This window comes from Littorina saxatilis, linkage group LG2, assembly GCF_037325665.1.
Source record: "Littorina saxatilis isolate snail1 linkage group LG2, US_GU_Lsax_2.0, whole genome shotgun sequence".
In the NCBI taxonomy this organism is placed as follows: Eukaryota; Metazoa; Mollusca; class Gastropoda; order Littorinimorpha; family Littorinidae; genus Littorina; species Littorina saxatilis.
In genome coordinates, this window is record NC_090246.1 from 44949511 (window position 1) to 44975243 (window position 25733).

At 43.6% G+C, this 25733-nt stretch overlaps 1 protein-coding gene across 7 annotated transcripts in view; it reads right to left on the reverse strand.

The window, feature by feature from the left end:
* Nucleotides 1-25733, reverse strand: part of LOC138955311 (netrin receptor UNC5C-like) — a 508460-nt gene that overhangs the window by 214802 nt on the left and 267925 nt on the right. For 6 of the 7 annotated variants that reach the window (XM_070326944.1, XM_070326961.1, XM_070326954.1 and 3 more), the window contains exon 2: nt 22271-23344. In XM_070326944.1, coding sequence (XP_070183045.1) covers nt 22271-22373 — 103 coding nt within the window. In that variant the 5' untranslated portion in view covers nt 22374-23344. Of the gene's footprint in view, nt 1-22270; nt 23380-25733 lie in introns of those variants that run through there. The other variant, XM_070326940.1, reaches the window with a different exon arrangement.

The window sequence follows — 25733 nt, forward strand, 5'->3', positions numbered from 1 at the left end:
TGCAACATTAAAGCCCACTCTTGACTGGCGTTTATGTCTCTGCACCGAGCTTCACCTGCCCTCTCCCGTCTCCTCCTTTACTACCAAGCCTACCTGCCTTTTTGGGCTCTATATACCTTCCCTTTTTTCTTACCGTGCATTCCTTCGTTTCTACCTGTTTGACCTGTTGTGGGGCGAGACAGTTATTGCTGCCAAGGTCCTGGTTACTACACTTTATGCGTCCGGTTCGTTCAGGACATTCATAGCAGCAGGACGCCGAGGCCTTTCCTCGAATTGTAAAGTGACGGCGGGCATCGTAAACAAGGGCTGCGCCTTTCACAACACCAGCATCATCGCCCTCATTGTTGTGCGGTGGTCAAGCGATGGAATTTCCGCCTACGTCAACAGGCAGCACTCCCTAATGGGCCGGGCGGGCGTCAGGTGTAAACAGGCTGCATCAGGCAGGTGAGACGGCCAACCAAGGTGCATCAGGTAAGCACTGGTTTGGTCTGCCACACAATACACTGTGCCAATACAAGTTATAAGGCACGTGCGGTACTATGACTTTCGACTAAGACCAGTTGTGACAGAGGGAGGCCCACAGCCGGTGCACTCAGAAGCTCTGTCAGGTATACCATCACCCGTCCAGCGACGGTTTTCATTATCACTATCATTCATCAGGAGTAATTCACATGACATAACACAATGGTAGGTTTGACGTTTGCCTAACACCTAATGTACCAGATGCACACCTATTGCAGGATATTTCACTCCCAGTCCCGCTATTAGCCAGCAAGCCAGGGGATTGATTAGGGCACCCGATGACCTCTTTTATCCCACCGCAAAATACGGCAATCTTTTTTGTCGGCTAAATATTTATATATATGAAAGCAGGCTAAAGATAAGCACATACACACATTTGGGTCAATCGCTGATTGACTGAACCCATTGCCACTCCCAGCACCACTCAGGTACAGCACATAACGCTGAATAGTCAGATAGTGTTTTCAGCAAGGTGCACTAAATACACACCGTGCCATTACTTGTTGACGCAGTCATTCTTAAGGCACGGTCAAAACTGTACCCATCCCCCCTGGCTGCAGTATCGTAAAGCAGAGAAGCAAGTAGCAAACACTGGAGGTGGGACCATGATGGAACCATTAAACCATTACCTGGCTAATGCGCTCACAAGTAGGCCGGTAAAGATCAAAGCGTCTCTAAATAGAGTGCGATGGTCAAGATAGCTATACATGTACCGGCTTTACGGGAGGATTTTCCTAGTTTTCACGCCGTAAAGTTTGGGGCTTTATGGGCCGTAGCAGGCTGGGCGGACTGAGGTTAGATGGCCATAATTGCCATCCTTAGTTTATGTAGCTTCTATAAAGTGTAGCAAGGTGTCAGATGTTCAAGTGGTCATGTACAAAATAAACAAGTACGAAATAAAGGAAAAATGAGGAAACAAAAGAAAGACAAAAACCACCCACAAATATTCATGTAGGAGCAGAATCGCATGTGAAGTATTTCACTGCTTCTATACTGTTGAATGTGTTAAAACATCTGATCTGAGAAAAAGGCTCAACGACAGGAGTTTAAACAAAACGCAATAATTATACCGGTCGTTTCTTAATATGTGTGGTCTGTTGAGAAGTTAAATGAAAGAAATAATCCATATCATTCAGTTAGACCTCCTAAATAAAAAAAAGCAGCCATAACTTACAAACACACACGGATATTTCTGTAAACACGAGGAATCCGAGCAAGATTGAATATCTGTATTGCGTCCCTCCCGTCCCTTCCTAAATCCGCTCTGTATCCTAATTCCTTTCGTTCTCTGCTGGATTCGAACTCCGGACCTCCTGGGAACGGACAAAAGCCAGGAGGAAAGGGAGCAACATTCCGGACCAAGGGACAAATTTGCCAAGCGGATTGCTCAAACAGACAGCGGTTTGGCTCTCCCTCTCCACCACAGGCACTGGGACCTCCTCCTAGCTGGTCGTGTGACTGACAAACACAGAAATTGGAGGAGGGGGTAGTGATACACTGGGATATAACGTGTATCGTTTGGGGCCAACATGATTTGAGCAATAACTCTTGCTGAAACTGTACTGGTCATACACACACACACACACACACACACACACACACACACACACAACGACAGTTCCGAAAGAAGACTTTTTCTGCGTTGTTAGGGGTAGAAAACCTCTTAAAAACGAAACATACTGCGAATAATGTCACGCGAAAAGCTGATGATACAGACGATAATTGTCAGTGAGCGACAAGAAAATAAAGATGGCAATCGGTAGGTTAAAAAAAAAAGAAGCTATTTGGCGATAGCTCCCATGCAAAGACACCGCGAACCCATGCCTCAAGCCATTGCACACAAGAGCTATTCTTGTCGTAATTACGGGGAAAGCCGACAAAAACTCCATCGGTTAAAAATACCTTAAATTTTAACACACATGTTTGTTGAAGACAGAGATGGGATTGTCTTCATTCTCTACTTTTGATGTCGGTTGATTTGGCACCCCGCTACTGCTTATAAGTTTAAACATATGATGTTACACACACACACACACACACACACACACATACGCGCGCGCGCGCTCTTTTCTCTCTCTCTCTCTCTCTCTCTCTCTCTCTCTCTCTCTCTCTCTCTCTCTCTCTCTCTCTCTTTATAAGGGGAAGGTTGCAGGGTTTGGGAAAGGGAGAGTTTTGTTTTTAAATAATGATGTTTTTTCTTCGTCAGATTGATCATCAGGCACGTGACACCGGTATCCCCACGCAGAGAAGACAGGGGCACATTATAATTATAGCCGAATAACACCAAAAAGTCATGCTATGAAGGGGATCATTTATACCTGTCAGACCAAAGGACATGCATGCATTGAGTAAGATAATCCTCTCCCCTTTGCGCCACCGGCAGTGCACACCTGCACACTGTTTACCTGGGTGACTGGTGACAGAGGTGAGAGAGTCGCTCAGTCAGTTTTTCCACCTCAAGGCACTCGTTGCTTCCACCTGATTTCCTCTCCACGGCATGGGGTACGGACCAGTTCCCTCCTACCTCGTCTTCTCGCCAGTATAAAAAGTCAGCAGTCCTTATCGCCTGGCACGTGTGGACTACAGTCCCATTCATTATGTTCCTCTCTACCAGAGACAAACAGAGAGAGAGAGAGAGAGAGAGAGAGAGAGAGAGAGAGAGAGAGAGAGAGAGAGAGACAGAGCGAGAGAGAGAGAGAGAGAGAGAGAGAGAGAGATATCTTCCTTAACCGTTATGAATCACTGTGATACTCTGGTCATCAACGTTTCTTTGTAAAAATCCCCTAATTCTATAACAACATTGCTGATTGCCACTTCATTTAACAGAAACTCCTTTTTCTTGTTCCTTTCCTTTTTTGCAACACCATAATATTACGTAAAATCTAATACTCATGGGTGATTCGGAGGGGTGAGAGAGGGGGGAGGGGGGGGGGGGCGATATTTCCCCTCTCCGAGTCATTGACGATCATCGGAGCAGCTGTGTGGCTGCCCTCAAACAGCACGCAGTATGTTACGTTCATTTGGTCTTCAAAAAGCGTGATGACATATTCAGCATTAATCCCCGTTGCCAAAAGTGCCGCAGACACTGCATGCACTGCGGTAGGAATAGCAGAAGTGGAAGAGAAAAAAAGACACGAGCGTCCAGAAGGCAGACAAAGAAGACAGGGAGAAGGAGACGAGAGTCGGACAAAATCGATAGTGTTGTCACTTGTGTCTCACCCGCTTCCTCCCCAGATCCCTTACACTGCACCCCACGCATTCGACACTAGGAAAATTAGCTCCAAAATAGAACAGAATGGTGTCAGCCATTTCTGCCGAGTTACTCCGATATAATAAGGTTTACTCCTTTTCAGGTTTGTCCCTCTCCTTGTTGCTTTCCCAAAGAGGCGATGATAACGTTTGGAAATGACCCCATGATTGACGAATAAACCAAGCACGGGTAATGCTGCGAGCGAAAGAGATATGTGATAAACAGGTCATCAACGAGTCAATCTCTTGATATCTTTCACACACAAAAAGATTCAGCTTTAGAAAGATCATGCCATAATCCAGTTTAAGAAAGGCAAATGATTTATTCCAGCCGGTGCACCTGACAACAAGCACGCATGGAAAGAGTATTGTCTTCAGCTTCACGGTCTTGTCCCTCGCTTGGATCAACGTGAAACATCTGCGGAAACAGAGACTTCCTGTCATAAGCGTCACCATGGAAAAGTTAGGCTGCAGTACCAGTAATGAGATTGCACGTACGACAACTTCACATGAAACCGTCTGTTCTTCGGTTACAAAAGTTTTCGTTCCGATCTAAAAGGCAGCAGACAACTTTCGCAAAACATAATCCGCGCCATCATCTCTCAGACGCGATGTGTCGTCGAGTGATCGGAGCTACTATGCTTACCCCAATAATCAATTCAGGGTGACTCTAAACGACACAAACGCCTCTTCTCATGCTACTTCGCGCTTGCCGCTTGAAGAAACCACAGAATAGGCCACAATATCATTGGCAAAGCGAGTGACACCATCTGTGATCAGTGAGGTATGAAGACCCTCACTGTCGTCAGCGCGATGCATGATGTGACTCAACTCGTGGTAAACACCGAACACCAACAATGGGCAACAGCACGATGCAGCCATTTGCTCTCTGAGTGCACGTGCATCGCCCTCGTGCACAGTGCACTACTTCCTTCCGGCCCCTCACTCAACGCTGTATTCTCTTTTCAGCCTGATGAGAACAGAGTAAAAGTGAATCATCGTACACTAGCGATAACCCAACTCCCTCGCTTTGTTCTTTACCATTTTGTTTGTATGCTTCTTTCTTTTTCACAGAATATTACACCAACCTGGCCTAATGTCTTCTTCATTCCATTTCTGCACATACTCCTCTCCCATAAAGTAGTTATGATTGTTGAGGGTGTTAGCTGAGTATGTTTGTATATATATAGTGTGTATTGCATATATGATTATTGTGTGAACAGTACATGTGGTGATTTGTGTCTGTATGATTAATTTGTTTTATGTAGGTTGTACTTTTAATTGTTCTATTCTGTATATATATATATATGTTCTTTTGTAAAGGGCCTAGAGCCATAGGTTAGGCACTTAAAAATGTCCAGTTATTATTATTATTATTATTATTTTCCCTTTTGCCTGTTCCCAGACGAAAAGACAACATGGCCTGCTTTTTGTTTTCACATCTGCGTTTACGACGTAACCCTGGGTGCCCCTTTCTTTGACAATAAGTAAAAAGTTACTTTGCTTTCGTTTCGTTTTGTTTCAAGGGATTGACCGCTTGTTTGTTTATTTGTTTGTTTATTCTGGGTTATTCGGTTCTTTTATACTGAAAAAGCAAGTTTTTGTGTGTATACACACACACTGACGGCAAGCCTTGCTATCAGGCTACAGACTACTGCAACACAAAGTACTACAGCAATGGAACCGACACTGCCAAGCCACCCTCTCATCACACACGCCTAATTAACACCCGCGTAAACGGAACTGCTTCTTCCTCAATGACCACGTCTCCCTGGCCGACCAGGTCTTGATTACTCGGTCAATAATGAATGAGCCGCATCATGGAGCAAGCCTGGATCGGCTTGGCAAGAAAACAAAGGGCGGGCCCGCGCCCAGCCGGGCACAAAAAGGAGACGGGCAGTGCCCACACCACGTGAAGACTGGGAGAAAACAACATCAATGTTGTAGCTGTACTAGCGAGGCGTCGTTGTTTCTCTTCTCCGCATTCTCACCCTTTTGGTACTGAAATAATGGTTATCGACGAGTGTCGTTAGTACTCTCTGTTTTTAGTAACTTTGCAATTCTCGTCAGGCCCGTCATTGGTAGGGGGATGTAGAACCTGTGGGAACACCAGTCTGCGGCAGTGGAGTTCGCCCATGAAAAGGTCGATGAAAGTGTGTTAGGGCTGCTAATGAGCCTTCATTTATCAAGGTAGTTTGCTTGGAAATTTGACACTCGCGTGAAAATAGTTTGTGTGCCGTGCCTCGGGTGGAACAAACACAAATTCAAAGATACGTGTATGGCAAGAAGAAATGCAACCTTCACAATGCCAATGCCAGTCAACACCGATTTATATAAGATTTTGATTTTCGGTAAGGAAGAAAAACTGCTTATTCCTAAATCAATCCAGCAGAGTGTAATTGTCACAGGAACAAAATAAGCAAGAACCTCCTCTCAGAGTATAGTGTGCACGTAAGGGCAGGTTTCAATGTGTGCCTTTTGTTGAACTTAAAGACAGCAACAGCAGGTTGGCTTCTTAAACCAACGAAATGCAGCAAGAGAAAACAAATCAGAACACACACAGGAGAAGGGGGCGGGAAGGCAACAGTAAAAAGAAGACAGTCTAAACAAAACAATGGCATTCAGCACAAAATATCAACATACACAGCCCGTTAAAGCTCTCAGCCTGGAGCCCTGTTTAAAATCAAACAACGATGTGTGCACAAACTGTTTGGAAAGAGCTGCGCTGAGAGCGATGCAAGGCTTATGCAACCTCTTCAAGCGTGTTTCTTTTGCCAAGCTCTTCTCTTCAATTTTTGTCTCTGGGCCACGCGAGCTGCGCAGAAAGTTTGGGGTTGGTTGCTGCTCGTGCAAGCCGTAGGCCGCTCAAAGCCTCTGCAGCAGACTGGGCTGTCCCCTTGCACCAGCATCCAAAGACACGCAACAAGACCAATCTCTTTGAAGCTGCGAGGAGTTAGTTGCCCCGTCGTAAGAGCGGAGCAGTGTCTAATCACCAGTAGTGCGCTGATTGACAAAGTCAACACGAAGACGGCGACGCGTTAGCCACAGCAAATGTCATGGGGCCATGTGTCCACACAAAAATGTTTCTACTTCTTTTTGTTTCTGCCCTTCAGGACAGTTTGTAGATGGTACGGCGTCGTAGATAGGGAAAGGGAAACATACAAAAGGTGAGCGCAGCGTACGATACACACACCCAAGGTCACACGGTGCAAAGCGCGGGGCGAAGGTGCACGTGGTGCACACAAGACAAACTCCCGTCCACCTCCTCCACACGAAACACAAACCAACAGTCACCTTGGGGGGGGGGGGGGGGGGGTTGGTGTGGACGGGCAATGGACCGGAGGATAAGACGCCGGCCTCCCAAGTGGAAGGTTAACCTTTGTTATGTACATACCACGATTACTTCAAATAACCATTATATGCTTGAGTTAGTTATCTTAAAAACTATGTGTTGTTTTTGACATAATAATAATTAAATAAAGTTTTGTTTAAACCAAGTGGAAGGTCGTGGGTTCGGGTCCCGGCCGCGCCTGGTGGGTTAAGTGTGGAGATTGTTCCGATCTGATGTACAGACCTGCTTGTGCCTTATCCCCCTTCGTGTGTACACGCAAGCACAAGACCAAGTGCGCACGGAAAAGATCCTGTAATTCATGTCAGAGTTCGTTGGGTTATAGAAACTCTGAAATACCCCGAAAGCGGCGTATGGTTGCCTAAATGGCGGTGTAAAAACAGTCAAACACGAAAAAGCCGAGGGAGTTTCAGCCCATGAACGAAGAAGAAGAAGAAGAGTGTGGGGGGGATAGAGGAACCAGACACATTTCTTCCTCTCAAGAACATCGATATGAAACAAAAGGTGCATGGAGAACAGGAACCACAAACTACCCAACAAAAGGGAAAACCACTTTAAAACCTCTGCGTCTGATTAACAGAAGAACTCAACCGTAAAAAAACTCACAAAAAAGATCAAGTGGGACGAATTTCTGTACATCTGACACGATAACTTACCAATCACAAACGCAAACTGCCTGATAACAGACACGTGCGTCCGCTCTTTAAAGAAAAAAGGTCAAAGTGACCACAACCAAGATATGATGATCTTTTCCGTGCCTGGAACACACACATGGCTTGTTGAGAAAATAAAATGTGTCCTTCCGGTGACATCAAACTATAAACGCGTCCCCTACTAAAAACACGGAAACAGCATCGAGTCAATACGCCACACGACTCACCGTGTCTCAGAGGCGGTTCCAAACAGACCCAAAGCCAAAACTCTTATTGCACCCAAATATTAGTGTAACGGTCCTTTGTGGTAGTGAAACCAGTCGGAGGCACAAGGAAAGGTAAGGTAACGCCACAGTTCATTTACTCCAGAGACCCTAGTAATGCCACTTGAGTGTGGGCACCCGATAGGCTTAGGACGATAGAAAGCAATGCGCTTTGATGATTCCAACCCTCGGCGGACGCTGGCAAAGAACACACTTAGCCAAAGAACAACCCACAATGAGATCAAACGCCGGGCGGAACGCTTCCACTCTTACAGAATATTTCCTGTACGAAGAAGATACAAGAGCAGCTATTCCAGCTTCAGGAGAAGAGAGCACGGAGAGTCAACGACTGACGACTTCGGACACAATGAAGTTGAACACAACAACTGCTCCACGGTTAACACAACAGGCACAGTCAAGCTGAACCCTATACCCACCGCTCTACTATTGACACAACCAGACACGAAGAAGTTGAAAAATACACTGTTTTCCATTTGACAGACACAGTCATGCAGCTATAGGGAATGGTTGAACAACTGCTAAAGTCATTGTCAAACTCAAGCAACATTTCTCAAATAATTCTGGAACATACAGAAAATATACTCTGTTGGAATACAGCCGAAGAAAATACACCTTGAAAAAGGACAGCCCTATTCATTCGCAAAAGTAACGGCAGTCAACCATGGAAAGGAAAACGCATCGATAAAGTTTGGCGTTTATTAGTCTAAGCTGCGCAGTACGAATACATGCCGACAAAGGAAAAAATGTCATTCACACGTTGAGCTGCACGCATACGACTGTGAACCGTGGTGGCTGGGCCTTTCATCTATCTCCAAAAAAATCTCCAAAGCTGTCTGCTTAAATCCACTGCCACCCACCTGCATGATAACGGCCGACCTATAATAGTATAATGGGTAACCGTAACGGACATTTCACTATAATTATAGCCGTGTAACAATACTGCCTAAAGTAAAAGACCATGAAAGAGTCAGAAATCACGGGGGGAGGCGAGTGCATTAAATTCAGCCAATATCGATCGCTTCAAGAGCCGCTGCATCGCGCTACGACTGAGCACGTGAAACCGTCCGGGGCCCCGAAGCTGATTAAAATGAAAAGTAGTAACTAAAACTATTAAAGACAGATGTCATATCAGCGTAAAAAAACTATTGAGTCGATTCAAAAGAAGGAATAATATTTTTTTAATCCGTCATCTCTGGCCCCTTAATACTATTAGGGTCTCAAACCTGAGGCTGCAGATGATGACGACCCCAATGCCTTCGTCCGACCCGTTATGACAGCCACTGTCGTCAATCTAACACTCTTGACGTTTGAACAGTGGAAACTCTATACCTTCATAGATTCCCTCTGACCTTTGCGTAAGTTTTTCACTTAAAATATTTCTGCAGGAAATGTATGCAGACACACGAAAATACACAGCCAAAAAAATAACTGAATAAATAAATAAACATAAAAACAAACTTAAAAATTAAAGCTAAACCAATCGTAGCGCGGTAAAGGCAATCATACAATCCAACAAACAAAAATCAAACCAAAAAACAACAACAACAACAACAACAACACCAACACCACAATAACACAGATTAGAAAAACAAGACCACATATGGATTCCCTGAAACGTGCTATGCAGACGGATTGAACCATGATCTGGGCTCATCCACAATGGCTGCACGCCTGGCTTATCGATTTGAGCAGTGTCGCGCCCAGCACCCTCATCACATTATGGGCGCACACCCTGCATGATGCCTCTGAAAGCGCAGGGTGGTAATCTGCCCACCAGCCCAATTCGGCCCTCGCAGAAAAGATTAAATAAGGCGGACTCACAACGCTGCACAAAGCCAAGAGAGGGATTCTAATGCCACTCAAAAAATCAATACAGGAAACTGTAAATCTGTCAACACAAACGCCTTAGCTTATTGAAGATTTCGAAGACTATACTTCTGTTTTGAGTCACACACGAAAAAATCGATCAAAAGGACGATAAATCAGATTTTGAAGCAGTACAGGGTGCGACATTAATTGAGTCCGTCTCAGAATGCCAATTAAAGGGGATAATTTTCTCTTGCGCTATCTGCTTTGGTCACAGGCAGCGGCATTTAACAAAAGTCCCTCCGAGGTCTTATCTTTTATCAGGAGTATCAACCGAATATATATATATATTTCAATTGTTTCTTTCACAACTTCTGATATAAAATAAAATAAAATATATATAATATATTAAATAAAATAAAATAAAAGGGGGGGGGGGGGGGGGCACAATCCGAGAAAACACATCAAAGCTAAGCTTGCGAAACGTTCCGAAACATTCCTTTCGATAAAAAGAAACACGTTCTCTGACACAAGCGAGTGTTTATGCAATAAAAAAATCTCTTCCGCCGGGAGCTCGCGAGGAGTTACAGACAAGGTCAAGATCTACTTCAATCACCCCAGTGCCAAAAAAACCTATTGATTGTATCTCCCGCGCCTGACAAGAACTAATACAGTTCGCCTGCTCCTGACAATTCAACCGGCTGCATGCCTGCCTGCCCACGATGGGCACGCTGATAAACATCCACCAACGAAAACCACATTAAAAAAAAGAGAAGGGGGTTGGGTGGGACTAGTTGGAATGACTAAAACAATCGTGTAACTCCAGATGATACAAAAGTGAGATGCCTTCCTTCCCCCGTAGACCGTCTTGTAAACAACCATAGATCCACCAAGGGTTGTACATGGGATAAAGGTATCCTTTCACCTGGAAACATACTCAATATAGCATAGCTGCTTTTGTATACAGGCCCCCCCTTCCTGAATTAATTTTGTTACTTACACTTAAGTCTTTATGCAAAATTATTTCAGCACAAAATTCCAATTCTGTACAGAAGAAGCCAGGCTGCTGCCGGAGTTTTGATATTTGGCGAAGTGAAAGGACGTTCTTATCCCATGAAAACGCCAGTACAGATCTGTGACGGTGTACATGATCATGCATGTGCACGGAAAGAGGTAAATATAAACTTGTACGAAAACAGTAAGCAACCGACACTGGGAAACCGCGGTACAAAAACTCGAAAACTCACCAAAATACTCTTTCATTTGCCTGCAACCCACCCATGCAATAGCGTTTAAGTTCAAAACAAAAACAGAAAAGCTTAACAAACCAATACCGATAAAGGGTCTTCACAGGACAGGCAAGGGAGGTAATGGCTAATCCTCTCCGCAACCAGGGGGTGGAGGTGAGGAGCTGTGCATTGCACGACACCTAGTGACACTCCGCAGGTGCGCTATGCAATGTCCCCTTCACCTACCCCCCCACAGGCCTATACCCTGTCTTGGTCCTATAAACCACTCTAATTACGGAGGTGGCGTGCGTCGCCCCAGTGTTGGAATTAGCAGATAAAAGACGTGGATAGACTTTCGAGCAAACAACGATGATTGTGTGTGTTTGGCTGGAAGTGGATTCACACTCTATCGGGTCGGCTTTGCTGCTTGGCGGACTGGTACACCGGCACGTGGTCATTATTATGCAAGGCTGGACAACCACTGCAAACTTGGCCACAGAGATGGACAGCCACTTCACATTCCGACTCACTTAGTTGTCAGTGACTGTGACAGTACGCTATACATCTCAAGGAGGAAGAAATACGGAAAGACCGAGACCTCCCAACGTCTACTGCCCATTTGCATCCAGCCTGCTGTGTCCTGAACCGTCCACAACTCCACACTTAATTGTGATTCACTTCCTTGTCTCTATCAAACGCCTCATTTCTAAACGCAAATACTGTAAGAGGCACCAGGAAACAGCTTGCGATAAAATTTTTTAAAAAGCATGCATATGATATCTATTGATGTCTATGTGTGTATAATGACATCGTCCACTTTCGCCACATCTTAAAACATACACGTCGCATACACCCAGGGGTGTCGTTTGGGTCGGCCCTTCGGCCAATCGCCGATTTTTTTTAAACTTTGGCCGAAACTTTCATGTCCCTATCGGCCAAATGTCCGAAGAGTATTCGCCTAAATCGGCCAAAGTTTGTCCAGTTTTTTTGTATTGGTCAGGCTTTGATTGCTAAAACTGCTGCCGATGTACTTAGTCAACTGACTGACGTTTATTTGCTTCGCGAATACCAACAAGTCGCGTAAGGCGAAAATACAATATTTAGTCAAGTAGCTGTCGAACTCACAGAATGAAACTGAACGCAACGCAACGCAGCAAGACCGTATACTCGTAGCATCGTCACTCCACCGCCCGTGGCAAAGGCAGTGCACGTGGAATTGACAAGAAGAGCGGGGTATTCGTTGCGCTGAGAAGGATAGCACGCTTTTCTGTACCTCTCTTCGTTTTAACTTTCTGAGCGTGTTTTTAATCCAAACATATCATATCTATATATTTTTGGAATCAGGAACCGACAAGGAATAAGATGAAAGTGTTTTTAAATTGATTTCAAAAAAAAAATTTGATAATAATTTTTATATATTTAATTTTCAGAGCTTGTTTTTAATCCGAATATAACATATTTATATGTTTTTGGAATCAGCAAATGATGGAGAATAAGATAAACGTAAATTTGGATCGTTTTATAAATTTTTATTTTTTTTTACAATTTTCAGATTTTTAATGACCAAAGTCATTAATTAATTTTTAAGCCACCAAGCTGAAATGCAATACCGAACCCCGGGCTTCGTCGAAGAGTACTTGACCAAAATTTCAACCAATTTGGTTGAAAAATGAGGGCGTGACAGTGCCGCCTCAACTTTCACGAAAAGCCGGATATGACGTCATCAAAGACATTTATCAAAAAAATGAAAAAAACGTTCCGGGATTTCATACCCAGGAACTCTCATGTCAAATTTCATAAAGATCGGTCCAGTAGTTTAGTCTGAATCGCTCTACACACACACACACACACACGCACACACACACACACACACGCACGCACATACACCATACCCTCGTTTCGATTCCCCCTCGATGTTAAAATATTTAGTCAAAACTTGACTAAATATAAAAACGAAACATCAATGTTTTGAACGGAAGCCATTGCCAAAAAATATAGATGCCGGAGTGGTTTCCCTTGGACAAGGGAAACCACACTCTCAGCGTTTGCGTTCGCCGGTTCGCGATAGTTTATCAGTCAGTCAGTGCTTTCGATTTGGATTTGAACATCATGTCGCAACCAAAAAAGAAAAAAAACTAAATTGGCCAAGGTTTGCTACCCTTCGCCAAGGTAAGTGATTCCGGACAAAATGACAGGAACACTGCGAATGTGGACAGTGTCAATGTGAGTGGTAGTAGTGCTGTCGAGTCGATCGAAGCAGACGACATAGCAGACGATAGTCACCGCGAATCGAAATCTGCTGAGCCAGAGAATGAAAAGCGTCCTCCAAATCGTGGTTTCCAAGCAAAATGGCTCACCCTACACGTTTTTTTTATTGGTGTTTTACCAGTCATGTTTCTTAAGGCTTGTCAAGATTAGCACAAGATTGGAAGAGTTTTACTTTCAAGAAATTAAAGTTAAAGGTTTGAAAAAGTTTCAGAGAACTGGTGTCTGATGTTGTTAAATCTTTCAGTTGCAGTAAGCAACATATAATCCAGGGGCGGATTAGGGGGGTGTTACAGGGGTTCCGGCCACCCCCCCCCCCCCCAAAAAAAAAAAATTCTGTCTGTGAATTTTTTTTTTTCTGACTGTAAAGCCGGGGGAAGAGTTAATTGTATAATTGTCACAGTATGCGACATGTCTTCCTTCTAACCATACTATATGATGTCGAGAGCACATATCAGTGAAGATAAATTGCCTTTATTTAATACTAACGTTAAAAGAAATAATGAGTGGCTGCTGACACCAGTTGATCATGTTTAAAATCAAGGATAAGCCACAAATTGTTTATAAAATAGCTAAAATTCTTCAGCTTCAGGGGGGCTTTGTCCCCCAGATCCCCAAACGGGACCCTGGACCCTCTGGCTTAGCTCCACCCCTGTAATCTGTGTTCCTAAGACAATGATTGTATGTATTAGTGTTCCCCTCTTGAGTCTTGTGCTTCAATGTTGCGGTGACTTTGTATGAGCCAAAATAATAGCCGAAAATGTTCCAAGATGTCCTAAAGCTTTCTGACAGTTTCGGCCAAATGTCCCAACATGAAAATGTCTAGCAACACCCCTGACACCTCGCAGTGAAAAAAACCACGAAACAGCTTACAACGTAGCATTTACGCCACACTGCGGCCAGACAAAAACAAGTGGGTTTTTTAACAGACCTTCCGAATAATAATTTTCATTTTGTATAATATATATATAATACATACAGGCAAGGACATTTATTTGAGTCCAATAACGTTGCTTTAGCAAAAAGCTAGATGAACAACACATGGTGGTAGTAAGAAAAGTCCACCACACCACAGACGTAAAGTACTACCCTCGACCTTTTCCACATCGATTTTGCCATCCAGTTCGTGCGAGCACCTCTTCAGACGCGACCCGACTACATAAACTTTGGCCTCTTCAAAGACCGTGTTTCCAGTGAGACTGGAAGCGGGTTAGGAGAAAATCAATCAGTGATCGTCACCTTCCAATCTGATTAGAGCCGCGGCCCAGCTTGGGTTCTCTCTGTTCGGTTCCGGAGACGGCAAAAAGCCAGTGGCATCACACGTAGTCCCCTACAGCTCTTATTGTCTACCATCATTTGTCTCTTTTTTTCTTATCTATTTAAAAAAAACCATCACGGATCTGTGCATCAAAACATTAGACATGGCAGAGCAGGCAGAGTAGCAATTAGGAAGTTCTACTATACAAAGTACCATTGTACCAGTAACATGGGAGCTGGAGCTACAAATTCGTCAGTCTCTTCAGTTACGCATTATACTCAAGTTATACTGGACAGGACGATGTGATACAATGACTCTTATCAAGCCCCAGCATACCGCGGCACAGACGAATGCAAAGACAATCCGACAGACACATCCTGGGAAGTTCAGAAAAGAGATCAGAGAGTCTTGTTAGTGTACTGAGAAACTCTTACGGAGGTTCAAAGCGAGTTGTGTTATCGTCCTCATTCCTTTAATCACGACTTGAGGAGGTCCTTGATATATCTCATCACAGGTAAGACTGACCATTGTTTGATAAACACAGGAATGTATGCAGCAGGTAGACATTATGATCAGAACAAGCGTTGTGAGCGGAGGGACCCAAAGAAAATAAGCTGGTCCCCCCCACGCGGTCCCGTGTTGCTGCCTCCGTCGGCCTGCTGGGATCTGAGGCCAGGTTCTAATCACAGGTACATGGCTCGCGGCTCAAGCGTTTGTTGTTTTTACCATGCAAGAAGTAAACCTAGCGCGAGGCCTCTCTCTCCCTCTCCCTCACAGAAAAAAACCCACATACACACGCAAGCACACACGCCACATCATGTACCTGCAGTCAGGGGAAGCTATGCTGCCTAGCGGTTGCAGCACAAGATTTCAAAAAAGAAACAGTGCAGCTAAGTACTACTCTTTTTATCCGAGAAGAAAAGCTCATTCACCTCCAAAGCACATCTTCTCAAAACTTCGCTGTTGAGAATACTGTTCGAGAATTGGTGGAAAATATTCTCTCTCTATTTCTCTTTTCTTCTTCGTTGAAACAGCGCACATCTGGCTGAGCCAACACCCAGAGCCAACCATTCGCATCCCTCTTTTCTCCTGCTCCGAAAAGTTCCTTACACATTCCTTTCCCTCCCGACCCAACCTAACCCAACCCTCTCCCTCCCTCTCTCTCTCTCTCTCTCTCTCCGTCCAAACGAGCTTTGTTCCCAACTGGAGATGATACCCGATCCATATTTGCCTCGTAGCTAGAGCACTGACCATTATTAAATCATTTATTTTCATCTAATTTGGAGCTTCTCGGCTCACGCAGCTGAGACTTTGTATGATTAGACGAGGATTACGCAGGTCTCAGTGCTGAGGTCATAATTCTTCGTAAGGCCTAAAAAAAAAATAGGTGTGGTTACGGTAACCCGACCTACCCTATTTTTTGGGGCCGACCCTATAACTTTTTATTACATTTGTCACAAAAATACCAAAAAAACCAAGTAAACGAGTGCAGAAAACGCAATGAAAGCAAAAGCGCCCGAGTCGCACACTTATTTCCCTGTCAAGTAGGTTTAATTTGTACACATTAGAAAAAAAAGTTTAAAAAAAAAAAGTGATTGCCAACCTTCCTACCCTATTTTTTTTTGCTATGTTACTGTAACCACACCTATTATTTTTTTTGGCCTAATGAAATGTTGAAAAGCATTCTTGCTTCAGAAGACAATTTGTAATGAAGATGACAACAACAACAAACAGAAGAAAGACGGCACACACAAAAATACCGTTACAGATTTTGTAGAAGAAGCAAAAAGGATCTCCTTGTTTGTGTCTGCACAGTAAAACTGATACATACAAATGATATATATATATATATATATAATATAAACACCACGTTGGTGTGTAAGTGGCAAAGACACACAGAGTAACGGGTGATCTTCCGGCCTTGCTTTATGACGTAATTTTGCAGCGTTCTTGCTTTTGACGTAATTCTTTTTTTGTAATTTCGATTCGAAACTTCAAGCGATTGAGTGCACATTTTCGGCTTTTTAGCGGCGCCCTCGTTCTTATATAATTATATTGTGTCTGAACTTTAAAACTGATATCGTAAATTATGAGACGTTAATTTCCTTCCGACACAATCATGAAAATGGATTTTATTGTTTGTTTTTACAGGACTCAGTGATAAAACTAGGAAGTTAATTAAGTGGATACCCAACTGCAGTATACATATCATCATAACTCACGTGTCATCAACTGTTAAATGAGTTCTTGTAGCTCTCTACTTCACGACAGTCAAACATCGGGCCATACCAAAATTTCTGTCCCATACATAAACGACTAGATTCCATTCTTACGACGACAATTCCCAAGTCCTCGACTCCATACACTTCCTTTCTCTTATCTCTTTTCTCTCTCTCTCCTCCCCCCCCCCCCCCCCCCCCCCCCGCCATGCCCTCGTTTTTTAAACGTCTGAGCCGACAGAGTCGACTAGGGTCTTTCGGAATAAAGCAACTATCTATTATATATAGACTCTGGCAGGTCTCTGCGGGGTCTAAAAAGCACGTTGCTCATTTTCAGACACAAAGTATTGCTTGTGCGATCAATAAATGCTACCCCACACTCCCTTACCACCTCGCCCACAGCTGTCCCTTTTTCCATATCCCCTTACCTCTCTTAGCTGATTATTTTCCCTTTCTCCGGCCGACTCCTTTATAAAAGGTCGATCAATTTCAACCTTTTCTTACAGTTTAGATGAGGGCGGCGCAGGCGAACGCGTAAAAGGCAAAAGCCAATCTCCAGAGTCATGACTGGCTACAAAGAAATGATTATCTCCAAAGAACACATCAAAATTGCTGTGTGCAGCGAAACTTTTTTTTTGACTCGGTTTTTTTGTATACCTTTAATCATACATATGAATGCTCTCTTTCTATTTACATGTATTTCGTTAAAACACACACACACACACACACACACACACACACACACACACACACACACACACACAACTGCACACATTTTCAAACGAGAGAGAGAGAGAGAGAGAGAGAGAGAGAGAGAGAGAGAGAGAGAGAGAGAGAGAGAGAGAGAGAGAGAGAGAGAGAGAGAGAGAGAGAGAGAGAGAGGGGGGTGTGACTTCATAAAAAAATCTGTTTGTATTCTTATGTCCGTGCATTTGGACCTCGAAAGGTATTAACATTGAACAACAAGCGATCGAGGTGACCCAAAAATGACATCAGACTCAGACATTTATGAAGGGCGAAAGAAAATGATTTAAATGTTTCATTAGGGAAACATGATCAGAAAGAATTAGGGTCGATCGATGGGTATTTTTGATTGTTTGTTTGTAGGTTGTTGATTATTTGGCGCATGCACACTTTAATTTGGATTGCCAAATACCCAATTGTCCCTGACCCTTATTTTCTTTTTGAGCGTGGTGAAAACACTTTTTACGGTCAGCTAAATGAAGGGTCGGTCGGGTTACCCCAGTCAAAGGTTGTTGGGTTTTTTAGCGTTTGGAAGCCCTTTTTGTTTTGTTCTGTCAGTGGTAGTTAATGCCAGTTATTATACTGATCATCTCTTTCTCGTCGAAACTCTATTGACTACATGATCACACATTGGATTATGAAATGTAATCACTGTTTGTTTCTTTTTTGCAAGCCAGCACCCGTTCGCTGTTAAAACATGTTTGTTGATCGCAAGAAATGGAAAATAACCTAAATATCAAATAAAAAGATTCGTAAAATTTGTTTATGTATTCAGTTCCAAAACATGTCTACGCATCTACAAGGGGCCTGCGCACCATAAAATAACAACAAGAAGATGAACACCGAGAAAGTACCTAAAATGACCCGCAACCAGATGAACCATATACTTTGCCACAAGACATGTTACATGCGACAAGACACGCATAAAAATCACAGGCAGCGAGATCGCAAGTCCCATATAATCACAGGCTTGAAAAAATAAAAATAAATCAATAACTAGGTTAGTCATAACTTGGGGTGTACAAAACAAGCAAACAAACGTGGGATGTAAACAAAGAAAGAAAAAAAGAAACAAGCAGACAAAAGTATGAAAATGCAGAGAGCATGGAGAAAGTAATAGTCTGTACAAACGTGAAGAGTGCTGCGACACTACAAACAAATAAGCGCAGGTGCAGAACGGTAACAGATAATATATATATATATATATATAATACATACGAAAACATTTCAGTCCGTGTTTGTCTGACTCTGTTTTAGTCTTTCTGTCAGTGCGGTCAAACGGTTTCATTTCTTGGCCGGTCGATCGAGTGAAATCGTGACGTCATTGAAAACTGTGTGTATACTGTGACGTATTCAGAAAGATGGCAGCGAACACTTTCTGTGTTGACAAATTTTCTGTGTTGATCAATTTTAATATCAATTTTTTGATCAATTTTAATATCTGTCTGTGAAGGGATACTTATTTCTCTCTCTATCTCTGCTAAGAGATTTTAACAAATCTCGGAAGAAAGTCTCTGCTGACTTTCAATTGTTTCTTTCACAATTTCTGATGTTTTATATATATATAAGTGTTTCCCTTCACAGATATCCCCTTGGGGTTGTCAGATGAGGGTAGTCTCCCATGCCAACAGAAGCTACCATTCAAAGAGTGGTTTGCTTCTTAGTTGGATACCATGGGTTGACTGACCACCTGACCACTGATGAGACACAATAGTGTCGAAACACGTGTCTGGTCTAGGTACAAAAACAATGGTCCTCCTCAACCAATCACATGTTAGAGGCCTCTATCATGTTTCTCTGTCATAATTATTACTGTACTCTGTTGCTGGGTTATCTGTAATGTATGTATTTTTAGTAACTGTATTACCGTAGCCCAAATGTGCGGTGTTCTAGTCGACATGTGGTGCTTTGTAAACCTTGTGTGCGCGTGGATGTGGAGGTGGTCTCTTGGACGTCTTTTTGTTATTGGAATTATGGTTTTTGTTAAATTGTATTGCTGTTGCTGTTGTTGTGTGAGTGAGTTGTGAGTTGGCAGACTTGACTTGACGGATGACTGTTTGCGTTAATAGTGAGACTGTGTTTAGTATGCATTCTTATTCTTTTGATTGGAAATGAGTATTGTTACAACATAATTTCCATATGGATTAATAAATTTGAGTTGAGTTGAGTTGAGTTGAGGACTAGATTACCTGGTGATACGTCCCCCACAAAGGGACTTTGCTTTGTAAATCTCGGTCCCCCTTGAGGAGGGTCTGATGCTCCCAATAGGCTGTCTGTGAAGGGGTACTTATTTTTCTCTCTTTCTCTGCTAAGAGATTTTAACAAATCTCGGAAGAAAGTCTCTGCTGACTTTCAATTGTTTCTTTCACAATTTCTGATGTTTTATTTGGTGTATATATATTTATTCTTGTTTGCAGCGAAGATGTATGGAGGATAGGAGAAGCTTCCCTTCATTCCATTAGCACGAAAAAGATCCTGTAAACCATGTCAGAGTTCGGTGGGTTATAGAAACACGAAAATACCCAGCATGCTTCCTCCGAAAGCGGCGTATGGCTGCCTAAATGGCGGGGTAAAAACGGTCATACACGTAAAAGCCGAGTTTCAGCCCATGAACGAACAAACAAACAATATTCCCACTGTGATTGGCACCAAAGTATCCCGCGGTGAAAAGCAGCTCTGACTTTTAAAAAGGCATAAAAGGGAATACATGTCCAAGTGAAATCCTTCATTTTGACAACTATACCCACGACACTTGCTGGAATTTCTGTGCTATTTTATGCGTCAGACCAATTTCCTTTTTGCTCACTCTGTGTTTAATTCATGCATAACGAATGCCAACACTTGAAGATAAAAAAAACACACATTCTGCAACGTCAGTGCTCCCTATTTTTTCTTCCCGTTTTGTACTGTGCCACGTTCCGAACAAAAGAGTAAATAATCTAAATCCGGCACATTTTTCAAATGATACAGGCTGTCTGAATTTTACTAATTTATCTCTTCATGCACGTACGAAATGTAACCCACCCCCCAAAAAACTGCGGCATGCTACACAGTTGACAATGCAAACAATTCTGCTCTTCGTATATAAATTTCAAGTTGATAATCTCTGCGTATACGTACTTCTTAAAATTCAGAAACGCCATCTCCCCTCAGCAACCCCCCCCCCCCCCTCCCCCCACATCAAAAAAGATGAGGAAACTCGTGTGCCTTTTCACCACCAAGCACCACCCGCTACCCATAACAAAAAGAGACAGCGACCGGGGCCACAAGTGCCGGTCTTTTTCTCTCCCAGGTTTGCTGGGTGAGGACAACCCCTTCAAAAGCTGTCTACAAAGTCAGGTATGTTTTGGCCCAGCAGGTCCCCCCGGCGAAGTGCGACATCAAAGTGTCCACGACAAGTGTGTGTGATGTGTATGTACGCGCTCGGTGACATTTTCCTCACAGCGTTTGTGGGAAATTCTTAGGCAATGTTTAAGTTTGTGTTTCACATTTGCGTGTTTGTTTGCTTTTCGCATGTGAACTTTACAAAGAGTAACAGAAAAGCCTTGATCTAACTGTAGAAAAAACATAACGATATGAAAATACGCTAAAAATCTAGAAGATGTAGTTGTTGTTACACACATGAGACATGTCTGATTAGTAACAATAAAAACACTACTTATTAGTCTTGTTCATAACAATTTAATCTCCATGCATAAAAAATATATGCTTAGGTCATCAATACTGCGCAAGTGCTCGATCCTGAGCAACGTAGACTCCCTGGCTCCACTAATCTGCCGGGCGAAAAAGACACAGCCACAGTTTGTCAAGAATCGTAGCTTGAGTCACGTGCAGCAGGCTGTGAAAGGCTAAAGAGTTTATTCAAAGAACTAGCTAACCACCACAACTTGTGCCGCACGGGCCGCCGCCTCCAATTGCCCACCGAAGGGCGGATTAGTGACCCGTACATTTCCTCTGGCACCTAATCTCCCTATAATCCGTGCACTCGGCGCTGACTTTGGCCCAGTCAACGGGCAGCGCGTGCACAATGCCACTCTGCGATCAATATGCCATGGAACTTGTTCTGCCTCAGCGCTCCGGCAATTGGTAAAAAAAACAAATCATGCTACAGAAGTGTCGAGCGGACGAGATTTGTTTCCTCTCCGATTACCTAGCAAAACAGCCGACGGAGAAAACCGCTTTAAACCGATTGGCAATAATGACGGGACTTATAAAGTTTTAGCTGACACGCTTATTTGAAGAGAACAATGCTACAGAAATCAAAAGTAGACGCACAGTGAATCGCACTTGGCGATTTTTTACTGATTCACCCTGGGCACTGAAGTAAACGGTTTCCCGCCAAAGCGGATCCACCTGATCCATGTTTCCATCCAAACAGAACTGAAAAAGTACACACACACACACACACACACACACACACACACACACATACAGATAGACACTCGACATTAACACACACTGACACATACACAGGACGTCAGCGTAGGACAACCATCACATCACAATTAACCTGACTTATCGTGAAAGCGGCACGGACGATTTCGGCCAACAAGCACACACACAAAAACACACGCCACAAAATATCAGGACAGTACAAAAATACAAATAAAAGAGAAAAGGAACACACCGACACATGAGAGTTGAGACGCACAAGCAGAGTAGGAATAAAAAAAGAAGAAGAGGATGACCTACCTGTACTATGTCCACAGGAGCAGAGCAAGGTAAGCCCCATCACCACGATGACCACCACACGGTGACGAGCAGCCCTTGTCCACGACATCACTGTGGTCAGCATCGCCACCAACACGTACAGATATATCCGTCAGCAGCCGCACAACCATCTAACGCACATGTATACACTGTCGCTCCCTCAGTCTGTGAAATTTAACAGACACGAGGAGACAAAAATAATAATAATATTTGGTAATGCCACACAAAAAAAGCATCCAGTGATCTCTACCACTTTGGTGATTTTATGAATTGCAGTAGTTGTACAAAGAAATTCCATGTAAATCCGAAGCACCCACGGCGTCGTTTTCAATCAAAATACACAGATTCTTGTTGTCGCGACACACAATAAGACGACGCGAGATAAGTATTCACTCGGCTAATTAAATCACTGAGGACGAAACCAGCCGGTCACAAAAAGTGGCCGGTAATCCTCATTTGTTTCACGACACATGACGCTCTTCCTCCCTGCTTGCAGATAGTCTGGATAAATTTCCGTACGAGGTGCCGATGACGTGAGTGTACACAGGACACACAGGTAGGTAAAGTAATCCTCTTTCACGTCTCAGGTCTCTAAGACATCATCATCATAGTCATCACCACATAACGACGTCATTGTTGTTAGTACTACACACTTGAGAATTGTCAAAAAATGACGGTCGCAATGTCACTACCGATGCATAAATACAGAACAGAAACTATTGATACTGTTCTGAAAACTTGGAACAGAAACAAACACGTACAGCGCACCTTCCTCAAGTCGGCGAAAAGAAAAGCCACAAGCAAAAATCCGTTGTGTTGGCTTGCCACTGCAGCGTTGTGTCGTCTGCTCTCCTCTCTCCGTCAGCACAAGACTGAAGAGATTGAACTGGCGCAACGTTGGCCTGCAGTGTGTTGTCAGAAATGTGTACACTGTATATAGACAACTGAAGGCGCACACAAAGCAAGTTGGTGGTGAAGGAAGTCCACAGCCGTTCAGTCACTCTCTCCCTCACGACTCACTTCAGTCTGCGACTCTGCCACGTCCTCTGGCCCCACCTGCAACGGAACATCATGAGGATCACTTTTCTCTCTGTTGACTTAGCCAGCCCCAAAGTTTTCCAATCGCTCATTCATTTGTTCGCGCTGCTCTCATAGCAGACGGGGCGCCGTGCGAAACGCAGAGCGCGCCGGCCAGCCATGCGCGCAGCCCCCTCCCCCTCGAGGTTAATCGCGGTCGCTGATTGGCCAGACTAAACGAGCATCACCACCCCCTCTCTAGGTAATTGATTTCGATTGGTTGGTAGACTGACTTGAGGCCCACTTGACAGTTGCTGGATGGGACGGAGGGTTTGTGTGAAAGTGGCCCTCTCTACGTTCCTTGAGCCGGGGTTCGCATAGGAAAAGGGAGGGTGGTGTGTGTTTACATTAGGCTTGTACAGTTGAGACTGATGACTGGCTTGACTTTATATCAAAAGTCAATTAGCCTGCTGATAACAAATGCCCAGATTTATACAGGTCTCGTCTAGCAGAAGAAAAAAAAACAATCTACAAGAATCAGCAACTACCATTTCAATGCGCATATCAACATATCAACTACCTGCCAAAAATGGATTTTATGCCCGACAAAATAAAATAAATTATAACTGCTACACGAGTAAAGGAAATGTTTGGAAATACGCGTCGATTTTTGCAGAGTGATAAACTGACGACCACTGAAACTGCGAATACATGTACAAGTTTAAGATTTAAGTCAGAGCGAATTAAAGCGTTGTAGTTGTAAACGCTACAGCCTGAGATAATGTAAAAAGGGGGAAGGGGCGGGGATGACATATCCATCTTTTTATGGGAATTCCTGTGCCAACAAACTCTTTGTTAGCATGTCCATGTTTATATATTCTGTTCAGTTTGGGGGGTTCAAATAATAGTGTCACAAAAAATAAGAGTAATTGATAAGAACTCAACGTACAGTCATAATCTATTGTATACCAGAGACAGCGAACCCTATTTGACAAAGAAGGTTGACCTTTATGAGTACAATTAAACGTTGTTTTCTTGCAAGCACATATTCTCTCTCTCTCTCTCTCTCTCTCTCTCTCTCTCTCTCTCTCTCTCTCTCTCTCTCTCTCTCTCTCTCTCTCTCTCTTTAACTCTTTCTCCCTGTCACTCTCAGTCTCTCTCTCTTTTCTCTCTCTCTCTCCCACACACACACACACACACAAACAAACAGACGGGCAGAGACAGAGCGAGAGGATCCACGACAAATTTATACTTACACTGAAGTCCTACTATATCATTATAGGGTGAGGAATCATACTGGTAGGGATCGTAGGAGTGGGGCTGTTGCGTGGTGTGAGGAAGTAGAGAGGAAACTAGCGGGAGTCAACGCAGCTCCTGGCCATGGCTTTTAGATCGTTTGATAAAACATTATTTTGCTTATATCAATCACCATGAACATGAACTAAGTAAGCTTCCGTTTTTCGTCCTGCGACTACCCTTACATCCTGTTACCCAAAGCCTGCACAAGACTCGACCCACTCCGAAATGTTCCAAGTGTATTAATAGTAAAGCTGACTAAGAGGGAACTATTTAACACGCGCAGCCCACACAGGCTGACTATACGCAACAGCCTAATATTTATTTCATCTACGATGTATGGCGACTCGCAGAAGAGGTTGTAGGATGCACATGCTGTCTGCTTCTTTCAAGTCGTTACGTCATGTTTGCCGGCTACTGTGCACGACGCCTGGCGCCACCATGCACTTTGCTGCGCAGCGGTGCACATCCACACACTTAGCCAGGTTGGGAAAGCATTGGCCGCGCGTAATGTGCAGAGGCGGAGAGTATACCTGCTGCCTTCATCCTCGACTTTCAAGGTGCATGGCTCTTATTAAAGTACTTGAAACAATTTTAAGGGGGTGCCCAGGGGATTTTATAGACACGTAACAATAAGTTTCTTAGATAAATTCGGGCCAATGTTGGTACTTGCTAAAACGAGCTTCGACCCTTCCTGTTGCTCTCCTTCTCCATTCCACACATGATCATTGTACCCACTGAGATTATGACACGTGTGTATAAATTATAACCCAGTGACTGTACCCACTGAGATATATGGCACGTGTGTATATAACACAGGGATCATTGTACCAACTACAAGTTCCGCCGAATTATAGATACATGTACACGACCATGTTGGCCGTCACAGATCATGACCAAGGCTTCATTATATATGTGCATGCAGAACTGTCAACTATATATGTCAATCAACGAAGTACTTTTTTTTGTTCTCTCTTACTGATGCAACCTTTTCGATAAAGATGACGTCTAATAAGAAAGGTATAACAGTGGCGCAGAGACTGCAAGCTGTATAAGCAGTTTTACAATGTCACATTAACAGATCAGCTTGGGCGAAACTGATCGGCTTGTGAAGGAAAATCGTGTCATTCAT